Source organism: Aspergillus costaricaensis (assembly GCF_003184835.1).
Source record: "Aspergillus costaricaensis CBS 115574 unplaced genomic scaffold BO79scaffold_13, whole genome shotgun sequence".
Taxonomy (NCBI): domain Eukaryota; kingdom Fungi; phylum Ascomycota; class Eurotiomycetes; order Eurotiales; family Aspergillaceae; genus Aspergillus; species Aspergillus costaricensis.
Genome location: NW_020291813.1, coordinates 833,157 through 855,510, shown reverse-complemented (window position 1 = coordinate 855,510; position 22,354 = coordinate 833,157). Strand labels below are relative to the sequence as shown.

Here is a 22,354-nt window from a genome sequence, read left to right as displayed (position 1 = left end):
ATCGTCATTAATCATATCATCTCATAGCCGTACATCAAGGAAAGTCTCATAAATCATCATCACAGAAAACGCCAAAGGAAAGTAGACATGTAGACATTAGAGAAACAAGGAGTGTCATCGTCGTCATCGTCGTCATCATCATATCAACCACCACGCATCATCTCCATCAAAGGTATCAAATTTTTTACAGGTGATCCGGTGCCGGCACCTCAGCCAGCGACTTCACCACCGCGCGCAACGACGGGTTCAGCTCCTCCGCTGCCGTCTCCAGCTCGCTCAGCGTGTTCATGGCCTCACGGGCCAGCTGACGGATCAGGTCGTAGGTGGCCTGCAGGGCCCCCGTCTGCTGCACCAGCGACACGATCTGCCGCTTGCTCTCAATGGGCAGCACCGTGCCGGCCGGCTTCTGACGGAAGATGCCAAATATAACCGCCCGACCAGCAGGGTCCAGGTTGCAGGCCCGGACGATGGGGTACGTCACCTTGGCCTGGTCCAGGTCCTCGCCAAACGACCGGTCGCTAGCGGTGGACTCCAGCAGACCCAAGTATTCGTGGCGGATCTGCGACAGGCGACCCAGCACCTTGGTGAAGGGCTCCAGGTCCAGGGTAGCGCCGCCCATACTGGCAGCCTGCATGAGGCGCGTCAGCAGACGGAAGCTGGCGCCGGCCTTCTGGTCCACCATGGCCAGATACTCGGTCTCGCCGGGGCAGTGGGTCGAAAAGCGCCAGTTCAGCTCCCACGACTGGCCGACAAAGTGTGCCTCCAGTTCCTGCAGCAGGCCATCCAGCATGCCGGGGCAGTTAAGGCTGGTGACAATGCGGGCGGCACGCACAAACAAGTACGCCGCACTGTTCATGCACTGCGCGGGTCCGTACACCAGGTGGGCCGGGGTGCGCTGGTCGCGCAGGGCGGCCTGGTCCTGCACGTCGGCCAGCATGCCGGTCGAATCCTGCAGCTCGGTAATAACCTGGCGAATGAAGGCCAACGGGCGGGCGGGAACCTGCAGCCAGGCATTCAGGGAAGTAAGCAAATCGCTGTGCAGGGTGCTGCGGGAGATCGAGCGGGCGTAGCTGCTGGGGGCCAGCAGGGCGGAGGTATCCAGATGCACGTCGGGGGTTTCCTCCTCGGTGACCAGGGGGGTCCAAACAGCCACCTCCACGGGTTCTTCACTCTCTTCGGGTTCCGGCACCACCTCAACGGGGGCAGCCTTTTCTTCCTCTTCTTCTTCCTCATTTTCTTCGGTGTCTTCGTCAGAGGAAGATTCTTCCTCATCGGAGCCATCTTCCTCGGATGACGACTCCTCCTCTTCACTCTCCTCGGCAGTTTCGGGGACTGCGTAGCGCGGAGCATTCTTGCACCAGTAGTGGATACCAGCCAGGGAGGCACCCAGCACCTCCATCCATTTGCGGAGCTGAGGTGCCAGGTCCGAGTTGGCCTGGTAGAGCGCCTCGCGACGGCGGACAAACTCGTGCTCGTTGTCGATGATCAGCTGCTTCGCCTTGGCGACGGCGTCTTCCTCGGACATGTTCTGGTGTTCCATGAGGAAAAGAATCACGTTGGCAACGGGGCGCTTCTTAGAGATGCGCTTCTCCTTGGGCCAGCTGTAGTAGTCGTTGGTGAAAAACATGGTGCGCTCGGCGGCATCCAATGCGTCGCGCACCACCGCCTGGTCTTCTTTTCCAAGACGAGTGCCATGCGCGAAGCCCATGAGGGTCCAGTAGACGCTGACATCCACGTTAGCATCTCATGATTCAAACACACGATGGAAAAGGTGACTTACTCAATGCCCGCATTGAGGCGTCTCCGGGCGACATAGTCGTCGAGGTTGGCGCAGTTCTCAGCCGTGGGGACCTCCGGGGTGACCAGCCAGTTACTGCGGTAGCAGTCGATGATCTCGTGGCCATCCTTGTCCTTGTCCGACAGCTCCGACATAGCCTTTTCTAGTAGTTGTTTCCGGGCGGCGACGCGGGGGGATTCGGCGGATTCATCGGTTTTCTTGCCTTGTTGTTTGCCTAAGACGTCAGAGGTGGGTTCGGCCATGCTAGTAGATGGCTATGGGGGTTTCACATACCATCATGCAGATTGCCGAGTTCAGTCAAGTACGCGACAGTTTCGAGACGTTCGGGCAAACACTCCGGGTAGAGGAAGCTAGCATAGTTGCCGACGGGGGAAGAAAGGTAGCTGGTCTGGGGCTCATCCAGGTTCAGGGCGGCCGTCAAGTCCTGGACGAAGCGATCGCTGCCGCGCTGGGCGACATGGTCGTACTTGTGAATGCGCGGGGTCAGGGTGGTGAAGCAGTCCTTGCGATGCTCATCATCCTCGGGCAGCAACTGCGAGTGCGTCCATATTTCGACAGGGTCGCTGACCGTGGCAGCCTCAGATGCAGGCTCAGACTGAGCGGCCGATAGGACTTGGTTGATGGTGCTTCCCCTGCTGCGACGCCTCTTGTGGGACAAGATATGGGAGTACTGCTTGAACATTGGGATGATTCACAACAGAACTATAAAAAAGGAAGAGGATAAAAGTAGTGGTACAGGACCAGCAATGCGGTCACGATAGAATATTCACAACGCGATCGACGCGGGATAAGTTGAAAAGGAAGAAAGGGAAGAGAGGAAGAGGGAGACGAGGAGGAGCCAGATGGAGTCTTTAATAGCACTTGAGATCGCTGGCTCATGCGCAAAAGAATGTCCACCCCTCCAGATTGGCGTCGGCGTCATGGCCTGACCAACAAGAAAAATTTTCACATCCTTATCGAAAGGGAAAACAGCATGGACCTCCAGCTGGTCCCCGAAAAGCAATGAGTCGCAACGAAAAAGCAAACGAAGAGGAAGGGAGTTGAGAAGCTGCCGAGTGGACGGGATGCAAGCTACGCGGCCGAAAAGACGCTGATTGGCGACGAGAAGGCAGCTGTCTTGCGGCTACAGCAGTTCGTGGGTCCATTAGCTGGGATTAGCTGGATTAGCTTGCTGGGATGGAGGATTCTGCGTCTTCTTAGTGCCGTTAGGGTTTTTAGCTTGACCTCCACGGCTTGCCCGATGTGGATCTCCATCGCTGTGCCCTTCACCGCTTCATCCTCGACGCGCTGCCGGCCGTCTTTCTCATTGGGCCAACGCATGTCCACCAGCAGATATGACGATGTTTTGTCTCCGAAGGTGCGAAAGAAAAAAAACATCTGTCCGCCGCGGGGGCGAATATTTCGCATTTTGATTTTCCTACGTTTACTTGTCGGGCGAAAGTAGGTTCGTAGAGGGGCTAAGATGCCTTGAAAATATCGCTTGTCCCGGTGGCTGGCGAGCAGATTCAGAGTGGTGTTGAAGACTACGAAAGACTATCAAGACGGACTACAGAGTAGTCGGTTTTCAATTGATTAGGCAGTCAACAAGTCTACACTATCTAGTCAAGAAAGGGATGATGATGGGAGGGAGGAGGGGTCGATATGGCAGGCAGCACTAGAAAGTATACGTCGTGGTACAACAGTAGTTTGAGAGAGGAGATAGACTCCGCAGGATCGACAACTTTCTGATAGTTGCTACATTTACACTTCCACTGCCATCCAGCCATCCATCCATCACTCACTTTGCTTAGGAATTTTTATTTTGGTTTCGCGATGCAATCAGAATTCCGACTTACGCAACGGCCCCACCTGCCCGAGAGGGAGAAAGCATAACAATTGATTGGAATCGATGCCATCGCGATCGCGGCAAAGACTTGGAGGGCACTGACACTGACACTGACACTGTCCAAGTGGGCGGTACTGGTTGCCCTCGTTACCATCGCTTGGACTTGGTGAGGGTTCAAGTCATACCATGAGTGCAGATGGTGCGATCGCTCCTTAGCCTCCCATCCCTAGTCAGTCATGATTATCTCGGCTGCTGCATCACTGAGTATTTGTGGCTGGGTATCAATTCAAAGTCTATTAGCAGGTTAGAGTTTAGTTCCCCCTCCAAGATAATGAAAAATCATTGTAGGAGAAGTAGAGTTTCTGCCAGCGATCCCAGCGACAATCTCTGCAGCCTGCAAACGCTCGGGCCAAGAGGGTCCTCATTGTCCCGAGATAGCATCACTTTTTCCACAGTGGGCAATTCCAATGAGTTCTGGGACTCTGGGACGCACACAGGGAGAGGGAAAAAAGAGGGACCCTCCCAGGCAATCAATCAGCCTGACATTTTCGCAGTGGAACCGGGCGTTGTTAATTCTCCGTCGGGTCTCCCATTGGAGCATGGACTGCGGATCATCGCCCTTCTCTTGTGAAATTTTGCTCTTTCTCCCTCTCTGAGGGTGGATTCCACTGGCTGTGCTTTGGTTCTTGCATTGCATTGCTTTGCCTTGCCTTGCCTTACTTCGTTTTCCGTGGTCTCCTCTGGTTTGCCCCTCCCCCCAAGGTCAACGATACACTTCCAGGGTAGCTCGTCATTGCCCTCGGCTGACCCCCGATCACCACCAAATCCCGGCAGGATGATTCGTTCTCAGCAGTCATTTTGAGCTAAGGAGATGGTCGTTGCACTACTTCGAACCGTAGTTAGTCATGTCAAGCTCGGCCGGCCAATCTGAAGCTGCCAACGAACTAGCTAGCAAGAGAAGTGTGAGATGGATAGCGTTCTCCTCCAGTATCAACAGTCAGAAGGGACCTCGTTGGCTGGGAACTCGCAGGCGAGAGAAAAGAGTTAGGTGCAGGGTAGCCGTTCCACTGCAACAGAGTCACTTGATCAACTGTGGATAGCCGTTGAACCAGACAGCCATCCAAGAGACACAAAGCAGCGAGATAGGCAGGTCTAAACGTCTTAAAGGATGAGCCATGGAGTGGGGGAGCTGCAACGGTGGGTTGCGATCGGCAGGCCCGAGAGCTGCAGGGCGGCAGTCTGAGTGTTTCCGATGATTGGACATGCATTTACAGTAAACATAGTAGTCGAGTAGATAGATACGAGATAGCAAAAATAGATAGGGCAATGGACATGGATGGCTGGGGATGAAGGGGCAAAAAGAATGGGGCAAAAAAGGTATGCATCATCCGTGAATCGAACACGGGCCTCATCGATGGCAACGATGAATTCTACCACTAGACCAATGATGCTGGTACATGTTATTTGTCGCAATATTATGCTTGAAGTAATTGACAGTTTAGGCAATTGCCTCTTCACCCTCACAGTACATGTTCCAAAATGTAATGTCTCCACATAATTCATTTCACTAGATTGAGGACCTACTGCCCCTTAGATTGAAGAGTTCGATTACGCTGCAAGGAATTACTGTAAATTTTCACACGCACTCTGTTCCGCCGAATTTGTGAAGCGAACAGTATATCATTGGCTGGGTCAACCCCTACTAGTAGCGAATATATATACTATGTCACCGAGTGACATTAAGTAGTAACATCTTCGATCGCAACTACTACCTGGAAATAGCAACTAATGAACGGAAACAAACTACCAAAAAGGTGAGTAGAATGTACAGGAAAAGCACTTCATTACAACAAGGCAATGAGAGCTATGCGGAATAGCAAAATAACAAGGGATCAGACAATGATGCACATCCTCACCACTGGGGACAAGACTCATATGGAATGATAGACAGTTCTATTATAATAACCAAAGATGACTTTATGCATTCCCATGTGGTATCCTTCCAACAAACTAGAGTATCGGCTATGGGAATACTTTGAATTGTACTTAAAATCATTGAAGGTGGTTATATTCATATCGCAAAAGGCTAGTATATTAGACGGCAAGTAACTGCTGAAACTCCCAGAAGACAAAAAAACATAGACGAATCGTCTAGACAATCTATCGTATACACATGAACCCACACAATACTAGTAACTCTCCGTTACTTCGCCTATCTTGCCAGCACCTCCTTCAAGATTGGACTCTGCGTCAGCCCATACACCCCCTCGACATACTCTAGACTCAGCGAGAACGGCGTCCCCATAACATTGGGAATCCACTTGCCCACCAGCTTCTGCGGATCAACTTCAGTCTTGGGAATACGTTCCTCCAAGAAGTTGCGATACGAGGCCACTCCCGGCCGCAGATGCGCCGAGTGAAAGGGCACATCAATGCCCTGCAGGGGTATGGTAGCAAGGCTGCGCTTCAAGGTCACTGGTGCTGGGAGTTGGCGGGCTTCAGCAATGCATTGCTCTACCAGCTTCGTCGATGCAAGGTCTGCGTTACCGACCGTAGTAGCATCGGTGAATTCGCGGGCAAGGGCAGCCCCAATAGGGGATCGCGCAATGGTGTCAGTAATGGCGGCCAGGGCATGAAGGTTCTCGAGCTGATATCATAAGCGAATGTACCTACGTCGTTTGACCGGAATCAAGACTCACCGTTCCAGCACACACATACTGCTCTCCGTCGACATTGAAGTTGACAATCTCGAGTAGGGCGTGCGTTGTCGTGGCGATCTGCGACACAATCTGCCTCAAAGCCTTCTCCGTGAAGACTAAAGCATTGTCAGCATTAACTCTAACTCCCCCACCCACACAAAGTAGCAGTAAGGGTATACTTACACTTGCCTACACGAGCCGGGTTTACCGCCGCCATGGAGAAGTTGGTCCGTCCCTGGTCATCGCGCTCAATGGCCACCTGCATGGCCAAACCCCGATAGAAGACCACTCGCAGCAGATCCGTGAAAGGCATAAATTCGCCAAAGGACGCCAATGCACCATATTCGCCCAGGGAGTGTCCTGCAAACGCTGCATCCTGCTGAACAACTCCCCGCTGCCGGAGATCCTCGACCGCCGCACGTTCCAATAACAAGACTAGAGGCTGCGCGAACTGCGTCGAGAACACCAATCCCCGCGGATCTGCGAATGTGTAGGAAGTGGACTTCGGCGTGAGTTCCGGAAGAATAGGCTCCTTTACCACACTTCCATCGGCCCTGTACGAATCGATGGTCATGGCCATGTAATTGGCCTTGATCTGGCGTCCGCGTTTGCCCCGGAAGTGCACCGTCAAAGCGGTTGGATTCTGGCGGACGAGCTCAAGAACCGACCATCCTAACAACCGTTATTAGTTTGCTGGATGAGATATTAGAGATACAAAGATGCACATACCGTAAGTCTCGACAAAGAACTTGTCTGCTGCGTCCCAAATGGCCCGAGCAGCCGCACTGGACTTGTACAGACCCATCCCCATACCTGGTGACTGGCTGCCCTGTCCGGTAAAGACATACACCGTCGAGGGCTGATCCACCTCAGCCTCAGCCTGAATGACTGCTTCATCCGTACCAGCCTTGACGGCTGTCACATTCAACAGTAGCCGTCCCTCAATCATGGCGACGTGCTGCACGCGCACATCAAGCCGATCACTGGGCAGCACCATGCCGACAAAGGAGCAGGCCCAGCTTCGGAAACGTGTCAAATCACCCTGCGCCGCACAGCGCTCCGCTACTGCACGCACCACAGCCGAAGTGTACATGCCATGAGTAATAGTACCAGGCAACTCGACATACTGGGCAAATTCGGACGAGATGTGGATGGGATTGAAATCCTTGGAGAAGGTGCTGTAGCCCGCATTGGATGCGGGGATCTGTACGCCCTCAGAGGTCTGGTTCAGATCTTGAGTTACCTCGAGTGGCTTCCGAGCGACCAGTGGCTGACCACGTCGACGTAGGAAGTCCGACACCGGGTTGGCCTTGCCGTCGCGAGCTTCGAAGGATACCCGACCGATGGGCGTTTGCTTGCCATTCCAGGAGCGGAGGGAGACTGTGCCACTGGTTTGAAGTGTCTGGAAGGTTGTTTGATCCTTCCAATTGATGGACGTCTCTAGTCGGAAGCAAAGCGTCTTGCCGACGATCGGGGTCGCGGGTTCATTCAGCTGAAGCCACGGTCGGGATCGGAGCAGCTCCTCATCTACGGGAGTTGAGACTTCGAGCAAGGTCTCAGGCTCGGTGATGCGCTCAAAGCAGGAGGCATAGTCGGTGTAAGTGCCGCGCATGAAGAAGGAGGAAGTGACGAAGGCGATGGGCTCACCGGCCCTCTCAATGGTGGCCTTCACAACGATCGACTTGCCCGTCGGCTCAATGGTGATGGACTGGATCTGACTACTCGAGCGCAGGATATCTCCGACCTGGAAAGGTGTCGCGGAGGGCACATACTCGATGTCGTTGGAGCGGTGCACGAGACGCAGAAGATCCCCTTCAACTCCCGCGCAGACAAGTGGCTCGACTAGCGGTTCCCAGGCGATCACAATAGCGATGTCCATGGGAAGAGATGTCGGTCGGATTCCCGTCGGCGAGAGACCCAATGTCTGGTACATGTCCTCGAGCAGGTCGTGAGTGAGGGTTATCTCAGGTCCATGGAAGGTAGAGTGGCTATCCTTAGTAGAACCTGCCGATTCTCCCAGCCAAAGGTTGCGGTAGAAGGTTTTGATGCGGTCATTGCGTCCGTCAACAAGCTCCTCCAGTGCTGGAGACAATCCGGAGGAACGAGCCTTGTACTGGAGCGAGAGTACTGCAGGGGCAGCGGTAAAGCTGCTGGGCTGATGAAGGTCTACAAAGATGGTCCTGGTGGTGTCACAGCGGATGCTGATTACTGGCTGCTCCGTGCTCCTCTCACAGAGCACAATGCGCTGCTCCGAGGGCTTGACAATCAACTTCTGACCTGGCTTTACGGCCAGGATGCTGCGGAACGCGTTCTTTTTGCGGATACCAGCACGGATGATCGTAGGTGTCTCGAGGAGGTCATGTACCCAGCCAAAAGGTTCGGCTGTCACCAGATCCAGCGAGCTCACTTCAAACGAAGTTTCGGGTTGAGTATGGGTATCAGCGACAGCTGGACCGGCAACTTTAGGCACTCGCTGGAGATCACCATGGTAAAACTCCTGCAGAGCCGCGTGGGTGTGAAAGGTCGCGATGCCGTCGAGAATCTCCTGGGCTGATTCGTCTTTGCTGGTGGCATGGCGAACGGCGACAGGGCCATGCAGAATGCACACGCGCTCGGGGTCCTGGCCTATGACAGCCTCAAGGTCCTCTGACTGCCACAGCGAATCCTTCTTGAACCAGGTTTCGAAGTTCTCGTCCAAAGCAGGAATGAAGTTGACAGGCTTCTGCCCACGCGCCTGGAAGCGTCGCAGAAAGAAAGCCGCATCGTCGGGATGCAGGCGTTGTGTGGCTGCTGCCGGACACTTCTCGGTCAGCACCTGCAGGAAGCTGGCTGGTACATCCAGCAGTCCTAAGTCCAGTTCCACAGAGGGAGCAACTCGTTCGAGGGTGCGAACCGCCACATCTGACACCAAGCGCTTGTACGACGGATGAATCCAGCGCTGCTGATGAGCCACGTACATCAGCTCGACCATGCGGCTCAGTACCCCGGCATAAGTCATGTCTCCCAGGTCAATCGGCTGTCCACGGGCATCCTGACCAAACCAGGGTTTGGCATAGTCCTTGTTCAGACGGGCAATGATCTCCGTCTTGCGTTTGGCCAGCTCCTCGACCATCTTGGGACGAGGGTGGCGGAACAGCGTCTGATCAAAGTCGGCCCACAGCCGGACCCCTCGTGTAGCGACCTTGTGGATAGGCTGGCCCATCTCCGACCGAACTGTAATGATGCCGCCTGCGCTGCCCTTGTAACTCTTTTCCCACTCGCCATCAGGAACACCAGGTGTGGTGGCGAGCAGCTGCTTCACTGCTGGACTGGTGTGGGCTTCGCGACAGAGCATCATGCGGCTGCCCAGCAGAATTCCGTCAAAGGGCATGGCGGGATACCCCCGAGCAACTGACCACTGGCCGGTCAGGTAAGGGTAGGTATCGTCTCCAGCACCAAAGCCACTGCCTGCGACAAGACAGATGTTATCACGCTTGCGAATTTCTGCATAGGTAGCAAAGATGGGCGCGTGAAAGTCCTCATAGGAGTGATGGCCGCCTCCCCGGCCTCCTGTCCACTGGAGCCCGATGGGGAAGTTTGGTCTATCATCAGCAATCTGTAGCACAGCATTGATGGCATCAATTGATCCAGGTTTGAAGGAGATGTGCTTAATGCCAAGGTCGTCGATGTATTCGCGGGCAACTTCGAGCGATGGCACACCGGCACCAATGGTAAGCCCGTCAATGGGCACGCCCTGGCGGATGAGCTTGCGGATCAGCCGTGTCTGCCAAGCGATCGCCTTGGGATTGACATAGATGAGGTTGCAGGTGATGCCGCGACCGGGGGGAATGGCGGCAGCGATCTTCTCGATGGCGACGCGCATCTCGTCTTCGGTGTGGTAGCCTCCGCCGGCCAACTCAATAAAGTAGCCGGCATTAATGACAGCAGCCACGAAGTCCCAGGGCACAGTAGTGGGCGTCATACCGGCGGTTATGATCGGTGGTACTTGCAGCAGACGACTGAGCTTTGTGTCGAGGATCAACCGGCCATTGGCTGTTTGCACCAGGCGGGGTTGATAAGTGTCCGCCCAAGATGAAGGAGCCGGGCGGAGGGTGGATGCAAAGAGGTCTGCCTGGCTACCGATGTCGGCACTGGAAGGCTTAAGCTCGCTGGCAGCGATTATCTGTTGGCCATAACCCTGTCTGATCTGCTTGACTAGCTCGCTGAGACGACCGGCTCCGAGAATGAGAAAATGGGTGGTGGTTGCGTCGGCCAACAGACGGGGGAAGTCGACCGGCTCGGTGGTGATGGCACCCACGAGGGCTTCAATAACATTGGAGTGAGGGTTGACTCGGACATCCTCGCCCGTAGCGGTGTGCAAAACAGGTACCTGCAGTTCGTTTGCGGAAAACGCTCGATCGGCCAGTCGCTCCTTGATGCGCTGGGAGGCCGTCTGTAGGTAGGGAGTATGGAAGGGAGTGCTGATGGGGAGGAACGAGTGCGTGACCACAGGCTTGCGTTGGCTGAACGGGATGCGAGTCTGATCCTTTTCCCCAGCGGCTTGCAGCTCGGCCAGGATGTGGCTGAGACCGCACAGCGACGCTGCGGGACCTGCGACAATGTGGTTGGTGCGAGCGTTGATGAGGGCAATATGCAGCTGGCGCGACCCAGGGAGCACCTGATTGCATTGAGTGAGAAGCTTTTCCAGTGCTGGCCGCTCCAGTCCTCGAACGGAAAGCATTGGCGAGGGGACTCCATGCCCTTGCTCTTTGGTCTGCTCAATAAGCTCAGGCGCGATGAACAACTGAGGCGTATCCTGGTGACTCTCAAAGCCAATCCAGAACAACAGCTCCACAGCTAGCCGGGCGTTGTCGTAGAACGAGGCCCATGAGTCAGCACGAGCTACAGCAGCGGCGACAACGATGCCCTGAGAATGGCCAGAGATGGAATGCATCGAGTTGGCCACTTGTCCCGGGGTCTGACCCAGAACATTGCAGATGATGCAGTAGTGGGCGAGATCGAACAGTCCTAGAATGGGCAGGCTGACAGGCGCGGCGCTGACATAGTCCTCATTGAGGGTTATTGCACCGGCTAGCCAGGTGTCCAAGTCAATAGAACGACCGCGAAAGTAGGACTGTGTGTCCGGGCGCTGGGATAGAGAAGACAGGACAGGGCCACACTCTTGTATGAGCTGGATGAGTATGGGGCGGTAGGTGGTGTACAGAGACCGCAACTCGCGCACGCACGATGGATTGGCCGTTCCTTGGCCGCCAAAGATGGTTGTGATGCGGGAGGTGCCTGTCTGGGCGGACTTGAACAAGGCACTGGGTGATTTGGATATTGGCTGGCCGGTATAGGCTGCGGAGGCATAGTAGTCTCGAAGGGCAGTCTTTTTGGCACCAAGAGCGTCGGGCAGGATGGTGACAGCCGTGTGAATGTCGTTGCCAGACAGATACTGAGACTCAAAGGCCCTGATAGCTGTCTGGACTGCTGAAGCAGGGGCCCTTTGACGGGTCAAATGGCCCAGGAAGGACAGCATTAGACTGAGAGGAGAGATAGTGTCGTCGGCCAGCCAGCTGGCGCGGTAGGGCTGCAGCGTGGTAGCCACCGCACTACTGACAGACAGCGAGGCAGTAATCTCGCCATGCGTTAGGGTAAAGGCCACGGAGGGCTCATTCCCAGCGGGCGAAGATGAAGAGTTAGGATGAAGCTCGGTTGTCGCGGTCATGGTGGGTGACTATGGCGACATTTGGTCGAGATAACAACGACCTGGGCAAGAAGAAGAGGCCAGAGAGAGATAGACTTTGTGTTAGAATATATGTCTCACTTCATCTTCTCTCACGTATGTGATGGCTGACTCAGACAGACCAAATCCTGCCGACAGAAAGCTGTTCGGCGGCCAAAACATCTCGCAGCAGTTCATTCGGTGTTGCTGCACAGTCCCATCCGGCGGCCGAAACCCGAACAGCGCCAGGATGGAGGTTCCGGTCCGCCACTGCCTGAAGGCAACATTCATAAAGTACTTGAAAGGCGACAAGTAATTTATCATGAAAAAGGGAAGATCTGCTGCGTTCTCTTATCATCCAATCGGTATCCGTTCAGCATGACTGTCATTCCTGCCGCCGACGACAATTCCCGCAAGCCCTACGATGCCGTGATCCAGGCCATCGTCGACTATGTCTACGACTACCAGATCACCACAGACATTGCCTGGTCGCGGGCCAAGGTCGCCTTAATGGATGCCCTTGGTGCTGCCCTCGAAAGTATCCATACCAGTCCACAATGCGCTCAGCTTGTTGGACCGGCATTCCCCATCGCCCCAGCCACCTCGGGTTTGTTCCGGTTACCGGGAACAGCCTACCAGCTGGACATCCTCAAAGGAGCCTTTGATCTTGGGGCCATGATACGTTACCTCGATCACAATGACGCCTTCCCCGGTGCAGAATGGGGACATCCTTCGGGTGAGCTATAAACCACTCCAGCAATTGTCAAGCCACATGCACTAATAATGTTGAATCAGATAACCTAGGTGCGATCCTGGCCGTCGCAGATGTCCGTAGTCGTGTAGCCCTGGCAGAGGGCTACCCCGAAAGCATCGTGACAATGCAGCAGGTTTTGGAGGCCCTGATCAAGGCGTATGAGATTCAGGGCTGCTTCCAGATTAAGAATGCCTTCAACAAGGTCGGGTTGGACCATACAATCCTTGTCAAGATTGGTGCAACCGCCGTGTCGGCCTGGCTGCTGGATCTTCCCCGCGAGCAGGCCCTCAGTGCCGTCTCTCACGCCTGGATGGACGGCCACCCACTCCGCGTGTACCGCCAGGCACCCAACACTGGTCCGCGCAAAGGATGGGCAGCTGGCGATGCTTGCATGCGGGCTGTGCACCTGGCACTACTAGCCAAGGCTGGACAACCCGGTGCTAACACGGTGCTGACCACACCCCGCTGGGGTTTCTATGATGTCCTGTTCAAGGGCCAGGAGTTTGACCTTCCCCAGCCATTTGGCACATGGGTCATTGAAACCGTGCTGTTCAAGGTGAACACTGCCGAGGGCCATGGCATGACAGCGGTGGAGGCCGCGCTGGAAGTCGCCAATACCCTGCGGGCGCGTGGACTCGACCCAGCCAAGGATATCCAGTCGATCCACGCCAAGACTCAGGCTGCTGGTATGACAATCATTAACAAGGGCGGAGCAACATTGCACAACGCCGCAGACCGTGACCACTGTCTGCGGTACATGGTAGCTGTGGTGCTGCTGAAGGGAGCGCAGGTCGAGACGGCCGACTACCAGGACGACAGTCCCTGGGCGACAGACCCGCGGGTGGATGCACTGCGTCAGAAGATCACAATGGCGGAAGACCCCAAATACACGGCTGATTATCATGACATGGCGGTGCGCAGTGTGGCAAACTCGCTCACCGTCACCCTCACGGATGGCACGACACTGCCCGAGGTACTAGTAGAGTATCCGCTGGGACATGTTCGTCGCCCCGAGACACCACAGGAAGTTTACGCAAAGGCGGAGCGGAATCTGGGATTGCGACTGTCGACCGAAAAAGTGCAGCACATCCTGAAGACGGTGGCATCGGAGGAGTTTATGTCGCTACCGGCATGCCATTTTGTGAACTTGTTCAGTTTGTAGCCGAGGAATGTACGGAAATATCTACCTTAGACACTTTTGATGAATATGTGGTTTATGTTTATGTCTAAATGATCTATCTACTGATCTATCTATCACAATACAAACATGAAATGAAACAAGATAACAAGATAATAGTGCCAGCCAACCCTGCAATGCCGAATCCCAATATTAAAAAAAACCCATGCTAGATAAAAATTCAAGTAATAGCGTAACAGCGTAAGCGTCAGAATAGGACGAGACAGTTCACTGCATCAGCCCCAAAGAAGTGTCCGCGCCGGCAAACGGGTCCAGCAGATTGTCAAACATGACCGGCCCACCATCCGTGAAGATAGGATCGCTCAGCGAGAAGGCCGGTCCAACGGAACCTCCCGCATCGAGGAAGAAGGAAGGATCCGGATGCGTCGATAGATTACTGGAAAATTGGGGCGCTGATGGCGTTGTGTCCCACCCGGCATCGGCTGCCATGGCACTCAGGTCCCAGAAAGGGTCCGGCAATGTCGGTTGATCCACCTGGGACTCGGCTACATCGGGGGACTGGTGGAGCCGAGTGACAACCTGATAGCAGAGAGCACTGACCTCGCGCACTCGGGCCGTATACGAAGTTGCTGTTGTCTGTGCGGCCAGACTGTCCGCGCGCGCCGCGAAGGACGTCAGGAGCGCCACATCCGACGCATCCGCTTTGGGGTGATCCTGCAGCACCCGAATATACACCTCGAGGAAGGGAATAAGGGAGTAATTTAGTGTTACGCTGGGGGAAAGTTAGTATGAGTGGACTAGGAGGGAACAGTCTGCCGTGAAGCCGACATACCTGGCGAACAAGGCGTAGCCGACGCGACGTCCTCCCAGGTGGTCACAATTACACAACTCCTGAAGCAACTGCAGACCTGCACGAGCGTGGATATACCGAAGGGACCGACTCTCCGGCCCATTGATGCGGCGTTGCACGAGAACTCGACAGATATATAATGCGTACTGCAATTCCGCGGCCGCCAGCACCTGGGACGCCTCTGGTGTGCCCGTAGGTTGAAGGGCGTGTTCGTGCTGTACCGCCCAGTCCTCTATCCGGCGGCTCAGTTGGATAGCACGGCGGGAGATTTGCTCACGGCCACGCCGCGTACTGCGGGCTGAATGCAGGCGACGATATAACTCCTCTAGGATGGTGGCCAGCATTATTCGCGCCGTGAACTGATCCTCGATGAGTGACCCACACTTGGAACTGGGAATTGGGATGGCACAGGCATAAGAAGGGAGGAGACACGGTTTGCCAGCTGCCAAAGCCGCATGCTTCTATACTCTAGGTCAGGCAAAGATCTTGTATCAAGGCTGGAGTGGAAACTAACATCAATGATGAACAGGCACCAAAAAAGGCGGCGACGCTCTGCTTCCTGTGGAGCACCTGCGGCAGTCTGGTGCAGCCCGATGGTGCGGGCCAACTGGCAGGCCTGCGCAAATACCGTCTCAAACATTGTGAAGCTAAAGTATCGGAGTGCTACCAGTGCCTGCAGACGTGAGAATGGGGTTTAAGTTAAGCGAATTGGAGGTTGGAGCATACCATACTAAACAAGCTCTGGACGTTGGCGAGACGTGGTTGCAGGAGGCGCTCAAAGTTATTATAACAGCGGCGGGCATTGAGCAGAAGATGCACCACCAAACCTCGCTCCAGGGTACTATCTCCTGTATGTCCTCCTGGCTGTGCGGCACTCGACTTGGCTTCAAGGGTGTGCAGTAAGATACTATTGAACGAACATACCCAGGCCAGGTCGGGCCCATCGCTTCGCGGTCCATACTGCTGTTGAATGGCATCAAGCACGCTTAGTCGGTCATAGAGAGGGAGAAAGGGATTTAGGTCGGTAAAGTAGGCTTCCACGAAACCTTCCAGCAGAGTACGTGGAGGTAGTGCCGGCGGGAGATCGTCGTACTTGGGCTCAGTGACAGGAGGGGGGCCGGTGGCCAGCTCTTGGAAGAGCTCGTTGGCGTCCACCAAATACGCTTCCAGGGGCGTTGATCGGGTCAGGGTCTCGCTCATGCGCGGACTCACTGGCTTTGAGCCGTCTTCTGTTGATGGAGTTGACGATATCAGCTGGTTGCCCGCAGCCTGAGCCTCAAAGTAGAGCGATGCCACCGGACTGCTGTAGTGCAACGGATCCGCCTCGGGATCTCGTTCACCGTGAGCAAGCAGATCAGACGAGCCATCTGACCAGCTTTCCTCAGACTCGACCGAGCCCCGGCGAAACTCTTCTCGGTCCGCATGACCCTCTGAACCAGACCGAGACGTGGTTTGGGTTGGAGTGCTGTCTCGCGTGGTGTTGGCAGCTTCAACCACTGACAAGCAGCGAAAGAGAGCCTCTTCAATCTTGCCTAAACGACTGCCCAGAAGCTCCACATCACTCACACTATGAGAAAAGCTTGTCAGACGGGGAACACCCGACCAAAGTTTACCCAGGCAGCACGGACCATCAAGGGAGGTGAGAGGGGCCACTTACAGTTTCTTGGTATGGTTGATGCGCTTGCCCTTGTTGGAGAATTCGCAGGGCAGATTAGATGCTCGACAGCTTGAGCACTTGGGATACTCTTTATTGCAGCGCACTTTGCGGATTCGACACTCATCGCACGCTGGGCTCAGCGACCCCGTCTGCCGGGGTCGATTTTTCTGGACAGACACACTTGATGCGCGGGGAGCAGTCATGATGTTCACACTTGGTTGGCAACACTCCGGCAGAAGGATCGCGATTTACGACGCACTGATTCAGGGAATACGAGGAGAGCTTGGCTGCCATGTACCTGACACTTGGGGGTCCGCTCAACAGGCCATGCACCGGCTGATATACCAAGACTGAAGGTATCTCTGGGCAACACGCAAGGACCACTTAGACCCGCAGCCCGTTATCGGGAGAGAACCACCCCAACCTACTCCAGTGTCACACCAGGCTCATCAAGCTTCCTCATTCTCTTGGATGGCGTCTTGCAGAAGGCGATCCTGGTGGGCGGAGGATTCCTAGCGCTGACCTCAGCGGGAGGACTGTCAGCCTCTGATAGCTCCGCGTGCTTGAGGGGGTGATCCTGTCTTTAGAATCCTGCACTTGGCACGTTCGATAGCAACATCTGGTGAAGAGGGCCGGGCGAGGAGGAATAGTCTTTCATAATCTTCCGGCGTTATAGCCTCGACCCACTGGCAGGAAGGAGTGTCCGTGTGTTTTCAACCTGTCTCTGTCCGCGTGGCGCAGCCATCGCTCCGTGATAGACATGGCGCTTACCCGCACTGGTCCGGGACGCCAAAGTTCACTCAGACTGCTGAATCCTCCCGAGTGGCAACACCAGAGCAGGCAAGTCAAACGAGCCGTGAAGCCTGTTAAGATAATTATCAGATTCGGATGTCGGACATATCCATAATGGGCAAGTCATCAGCATGGTATATCCAGCCCAGACATGCGCGTTCATATCTCCATCGACAGGGATGGTTGTCCTTTGCGCAGGGATGTAGCAGGTTGCAGCATCCTGGCTACATCACCGAAGTTCTGGAACAGTTACGTGTTATACTGCTAATTCAGATACCTAGCAGCTCCATCTTACTCAACCGGATATTGGTTTGCTAAAATGATCGTAATCGTTCGTCTGTTCCCACTCTTCCCCTGTCGCCCTTCACGTCCTCTGCAGGATCTTGATTTCGACCCTAAAGAAGGTTTCTCTCAAGTCCAGCTTGGATACTCTAACCTGTGTGATGGACAAGCTACGATTCCAGACAGATTGGAGATGCTTCAGGCTCAGGGTGTTATCGTTGAGATATCGGAGCAAAGTGTCCCAGCGACAGCATCGGCTAACGGTCCAGTCCCCGAAAGGCGTCTGGACCTGTGGTCGACGATCTGCCGCCTTTAGCAGGCGTGGCGCCACGAGGCAGATCGATCGATTGGCAGTGGCTAGACCCAGCAGACCCTCATTATCTGATGGAGCGGCTCCGGAAACTGTTGCTGCCGTTCCTTTGCGGGAGGTGACGGACGCGGTCCGAAATGAGCACTTACCAATGTAGCGAATCCTCATCCTATGGAATATGACCCATGTACAGGCGACCTTGCCAGTCAGATCCAGGTGATTCTCCACCGGGTCCAACGATCATCTTGTCTGCTGCGGGATTGTCTCATCTTCATCCCCATCTCTCCCGTTGTGGTACCTTTTGGCCCGGGGCTTGTCATATGACAGGCACCCAAGCTAACAAATTGGAAGATATATTGAGACGATCATGTTTAATGTTGCAAATACGATGTTTCAGAGCTCAATCCATTCCTGCTACTAATGCCTCGTAGGTCCACACTGCGGCACTGACTTACAATTCCTTATATCCGCTTATTCAGCGTGGTATTCAGAATACCTTTCCAGACTGCTTAGATATAATCCAGTCGCATTTCAAGTTCGGTTTGTTTGATATCCCGGGTGCGAAAATCGGAGAGGACATGTGATTGAGATAATTTCACGCTGACTGCATGCTCGCCAAGGAAATCCTCCCTTCCTCTCTTCATCCTCTCCTCCGGGCGTAGACCAGACCGCGGAAGGTCATTTCTGCAATTTGCACAGGCTCTTGAGCAGATCGACAGCAAGCCATCACCGGGTGGGTCTGGTTTCGGACGGCTGGGGGAAGGAAGGACCGTCATGAAGCCGAAATTTTGGTTAGGGCGTCCGCGGGGGCTTAGGCCTCGTATCCTGATCCAACCACGCGCCATGCTATTCTCATGTCGGAGATTACGCTGCATTTGTCATCTACATCCAGCAGGAAGAGGAAGTCCTTCAAAAACCCAATGTGACATTCCTGCACAATCTATCCATAGTACTTTAGTCAGCTTGATATCATTTCCAGCACTCAGTCCACCATCAGGTGGGTGGTGTCGTGCTAAGCATTGGTGGGTGATGGAGGGAACTGGCAGCACGGCTGGTAAGCCTGGCAATCCTGCCAGTCCCATCCCCTCCCTCCTTCTCATCCTATAGGGTGAGCCCTGCAATCGTCAGCAGAAGCGACTCACTAGGCTGGTCAAACTAATAGACACTAATTCACTAGTGTAGTTTGCTGAATAACCCGCATCGCGTCTCTCCCGCTCGCTAGCAGAAAAGCGACCCCGATAGCTCACTCGCAGCATCGCTCCTGATACCAGTTCGGAGACGGAGTTCGCTGCCCTCGGAAATAAGATGACTCTCTCGGTACTCGGTATCACGCAGAAGCTCTGCAATCTTGCTGCGCAATCAATCACCTTGGAGCAGTCATACCTGGCAGACAAGAGAAGCCAGAGAGCTCACGAAAACACCAGTGGCCCACCGACCAGCACGCCCGATGCCGATCACCGATAAGTCTCCGTTGACTGCAAAGAAAGTTAAATAAGGTAGTGTTGTAAAACACTGCCGATCATGAACCGCGGGCTGTCAAGCACCATCCCGGGTGAAACAAGGGCGTCTAAGTAACTCTGACGCGCGACTACCACCTCCTGTGTCGATCCGCAAGGCCATCTAGCTGTGAAGAACGGTAAAGCAACGGACCGAAGTTAAATCTCGATGATCTCGGCTAGGACCGATATACGCAGCGCGACTTTCTCAAATGGAGTCAGCCGGTGACGTGCCACGCATCACAAACGGTCGCTTTAGAGTGAGACTAGTGCGCCCTCCAGCCGGATGAGGGAGTGATTTCCAGGCTCGGAGCTTCAATTCCAGATGTGGATAGTGTGATAATATGCATGCAAGGTAATACGAGGTACTGCTTCCAGATTGTCCTAATAGGATGACCAAAAACCCCGCCGACGAGTGACTTACAGCCTATGCATATCCCCGTGCTCCTATAGGGGCAGGGATGCTATCTATCACGGAGCATGCCGCTATCAAAACACCCCCATGCTACCCGCTTGAGGGAAAAGCAGCAGCAATTCCCTGGCACATCCGCCGTTGCGCTTGAGGCTGAGATTGATTATCGTCGACATGGGTCCCTTGCTTGGTAGCAGCGAGCCATCTAGCATGAAGTAATCGCCGGATTTAATTGTCGAATGAAGCAAACATAACTATTTGTCTCACTCTTTATGCCACAATCTACCGCATCACGAGCTGAGCTTACCCTTGTTGGATAGTGGGAAACTTTCTGACATTCGCAACTATTTTATTGGGCCTTATTGGGCCATTGTATTGGCTACCTGGTGACCGTATCTCACAGACGCCATCCTACCCACATTCCAAGTGATCTCGAGGGAAATCATGTCTCAGTCATTTCATGTCTTCATCAGCGACTGTCGGAAACAGTCCGATGCTTGGCCTAGTTGGCCTGGAGGCTTGCATGCGTTCTAGCGCTAGCTTCAGTGACGCTGTTGACCGTTTTACGCTAAGATTGCCTCATTGGTGATAGAGGAACTGTTCTAAATCTACGCCATTTCACGGTTCAAGTGTCCAGTGTAGATCTGGCCGGGTCTCCAGATACGTGCCGTGCTCGCTGGCACATCATTAGCCTCAGACTGGGATGCTCGGTGGCAAAATGGATCACTTACACATGGCTTCCTTCCAGTGGGCCATGAATCCCTGCGTGCGGGACAACAGTGACAACGGCAGAATAAACTCAGTCGGGAAGCCCCTAAACCCATTGTGTTAGCGGGTCTTCTGTCTGAAACAAGTCCTTCACGGAGTCTACCTACATAGCACTGTACACCAGCGCCGCAAAGAGATCGGCGTTGGGCCGCAGCTTTCGGGTGACAAAATATTCATCCTCCGAGGCGACACGGTCCACCTCGAACGCCACCTTCAGCAGCGGGTTACGGGCGATCTCCTCCTTCAGTTCGTCCAGAATCTGGCGGATGAAGATGAAGCGCGGATCTGTCACGCGGTAGATGCGGTGACCGTAACCATACAGGCGTTCCTTTCCGGCCTTGACACGCTCTATCTTGGCCGCAACGTTCTCAGCCGAGCCAATCTCCTCAAAGTTCTTGTAAGCCACTTCAATGGCTCCACCATGCAGCGGACCATAGAGGGCCGAAAGTGCGGAGATCATACAGGAAAATACATCCGGCAGAGAGGAAGCCGTCTGCAAGAACGCGGCAGTCGAGCAGGTCATCTCGTGATCGGCGATGAGGACCCAGAGACGCTCAATGCGGTCGACGTATTGCGGGTTGGGCAGTCCAGTGGTGGACTCAACGTGGCCCATCATCAGGAGGAAGTTCTCGATGTAGGAGAGTTCCGGGCGTGGCGGGGTGAATTCCCGTCCGGTGTGATGGCAGTAGACAGCTGCGGTGATCATGGACAGTGAGCCCATCAGACGGACGATCTCATCGTCGACGGCCTGGGGGTTACCCAAGTAGAGGTTCTTGGCCGCGTGAGCGGGGATGCGGTCCATCTGGGAGCTCTGGACGGCGGAGAGCGCGGCGATCATCATGCCGATGATGGACGAGTTGGGACTAAAGCTGTTAGACTCTGGTGGGACAATTAGAGCATATGACTAGTGTGAAGCTTACGGGAATGCCTGAATCACCTTAAAGACGGACTCATCCAGAATAGGCACGCTGGAAAGCTTCTCCTGAAGCGACTTGGCCTGTTCTGGCGTCGGCCATTCGCCCCAAATGAGCAGGTGCGCCGTGTCGATAAACTTCTTCTTCCCTACAATATCCTCGATATTGTAGCCTCGGTACTGAATAGTTCCCTTCAAGCCATCGCTACACCCCGTTATCAGTTGCTATTCACCATGAACAATCTCTCGAGAGGTAACGCACATGTAGGTAACCTGACTCTCACTGACAGCCGTGTTGGAGTAACCGGGGTCAAACACCCGGATGCCCTGCTCGTTCTGATCTTCAGGATGTGCGGGATCCTCCGGAGACTTGAGTTTCTTGAATTCACTTGCGTTGATGGCGTTGCGCACGATAGGGATGGGGAAGTAGTTCCCCGTGCGGCTGTCTACCACATGGAGAACTGGGGTTTCTGGCTTGGTCTCTGCATGTTTGGAGCTGCCGTTGCGAGCGACGTTGGGTGCGATGTCGGGCATATTGACGTTGATACTACTCTGATATGGGATTAAAAGATAGACGATCGTAAATCAAGACTACTGTGCCAGCTTGATGGAATTACCTTTGTATATAAGCTACATCGCTGACAGGCCAGACGTACAAATTTCTGATGCGGTTTTATTTGTGTAATCCCTTCTGCTACACTTGGGGGCTGTGAATCCCTCGAATCCTGCCGTCGGGGATCGGCCGCCGGGCCACCCCCCCTTCAGCCATACTGTTGCGCCGAAATGCCCGGGGTCCTCGGACATCTGTGAACGCGACACTGCTCGGCCAGCGGTCGAAGATAGTTATATCGGATTAATGCTGTCCGCTTTGAGGAAGAGACCTCTATATGAACAGCATTGTCGTACCACACCCCTCAAATCCCCCTCCGCGATGTCCATCGTCGTCTCCTGATCAC

General features: G+C 54.5%; 5 protein-coding genes and 1 non-coding gene across 6 annotated transcripts; 1 reads left to right on the top strand and 5 right to left on the bottom strand.

Moving 5' to 3' along the window:
* Positions 1-3: 3 nt before the first annotated feature.
* Positions 4-2,668, bottom strand: BO79DRAFT_287172 (geranylgeranyl pyrophosphate synthase). Its single transcript, XM_025688552.1, has 3 exons — positions 2,072-2,668; positions 1,781-2,012; positions 4-1,724 (listed from the first exon to the last, which is right to left on the bottom strand). Exons 1-3 carry the CDS (start codon positions 2,478-2,480, stop codon positions 185-187), a joined length of 2,181 nt encoding a protein of 726 aa, XP_025540523.1. The 5' UTR covers positions 2,481-2,668; the 3' UTR covers positions 4-184.
* A 2,335-nt stretch (positions 2,669-5,003) lies between these two features.
* Positions 5,004-5,074, bottom strand: BO79DRAFT_t116. Its single transcript has one exon. It is a non-coding gene; the product is annotated as a tRNA-Gly (tRNA).
* A 643-nt stretch (positions 5,075-5,717) lies between these two features.
* BO79DRAFT_264241 (fatty acid synthase subunit beta) lies at positions 5,718-12,029 on the bottom strand (the record flags this gene model as incomplete). Its single annotated transcript, XM_025686767.1, has 5 exons — positions 5,718-6,270; positions 6,323-6,438; positions 6,506-6,994; positions 7,052-11,659; positions 11,702-12,029. 5 exons carry the CDS (start codon positions 12,027-12,029, stop codon positions 5,836-5,838), a joined length of 5,976 nt encoding a protein of 1,991 aa, XP_025540522.1. The 3' UTR covers positions 5,718-5,835.
* A 375-nt stretch (positions 12,030-12,404) lies between these two features.
* Positions 12,405-13,942, top strand: BO79DRAFT_264239 (2-methylcitrate dehydratase; the record flags this gene model as incomplete). Its single annotated transcript, XM_025686766.1, has 2 exons — positions 12,405-12,762; positions 12,822-13,942. 2 exons carry the CDS (start codon positions 12,405-12,407, stop codon positions 13,940-13,942), a joined length of 1,479 nt encoding a protein of 492 aa, XP_025540521.1.
* Positions 13,943-14,185: 243 nt separating this feature from the next.
* BO79DRAFT_264237 (Zn(II)2Cys6 transcription factor) lies at positions 14,186-16,728 on the bottom strand (the record flags this gene model as incomplete). The annotated part of the gene is made up of 5 exons (XM_025686765.1): positions 16,426-16,728; positions 15,495-16,335; positions 15,283-15,441; positions 14,751-15,229; positions 14,186-14,690 (listed from the first exon to the last, which is right to left on the bottom strand). Exons 1-5 carry the CDS (start codon positions 16,626-16,628, stop codon positions 14,186-14,188), a joined length of 2,187 nt encoding a protein of 728 aa, XP_025540520.1. The 5' UTR covers positions 16,629-16,728.
* Positions 16,729-20,325: 3,597 nt separating this feature from the next.
* On the bottom strand, positions 20,326-21,932 carry BO79DRAFT_146117 (citrate synthase; the record flags this gene model as incomplete). The annotated part of the gene is made up of 5 exons (XM_025678440.1): positions 20,326-20,393; positions 20,449-20,531; positions 20,593-21,348; positions 21,406-21,603; positions 21,661-21,932. 5 exons carry the CDS (start codon positions 21,930-21,932, stop codon positions 20,326-20,328), a joined length of 1,377 nt encoding a protein of 458 aa, XP_025540519.1.
* Between the last annotated feature and the right edge of the window lie 422 nt (positions 21,933-22,354).

Coding starts and splice junctions, on each gene's coding strand:
- BO79DRAFT_287172 (XM_025688552.1), bottom strand. CDS start 2,480: ATGTTCAAGCAGTACTCCCATATCTTGTCCCACAAGAGGCGTCGCAGC. Junction 2,013..2,071: donor ACTCGGCAATCTGCATGATG/GTATGTGAAACC, acceptor CTGACGTCTTAG/GCAAACAACAAGGCAAGAAA. Junction 1,725..1,780: donor CGCCTCAATGCGGGCATTGA/GTAAGTCACCTT, acceptor CGTGGATGTCAG/CGTCTACTGGACCCTCATGG.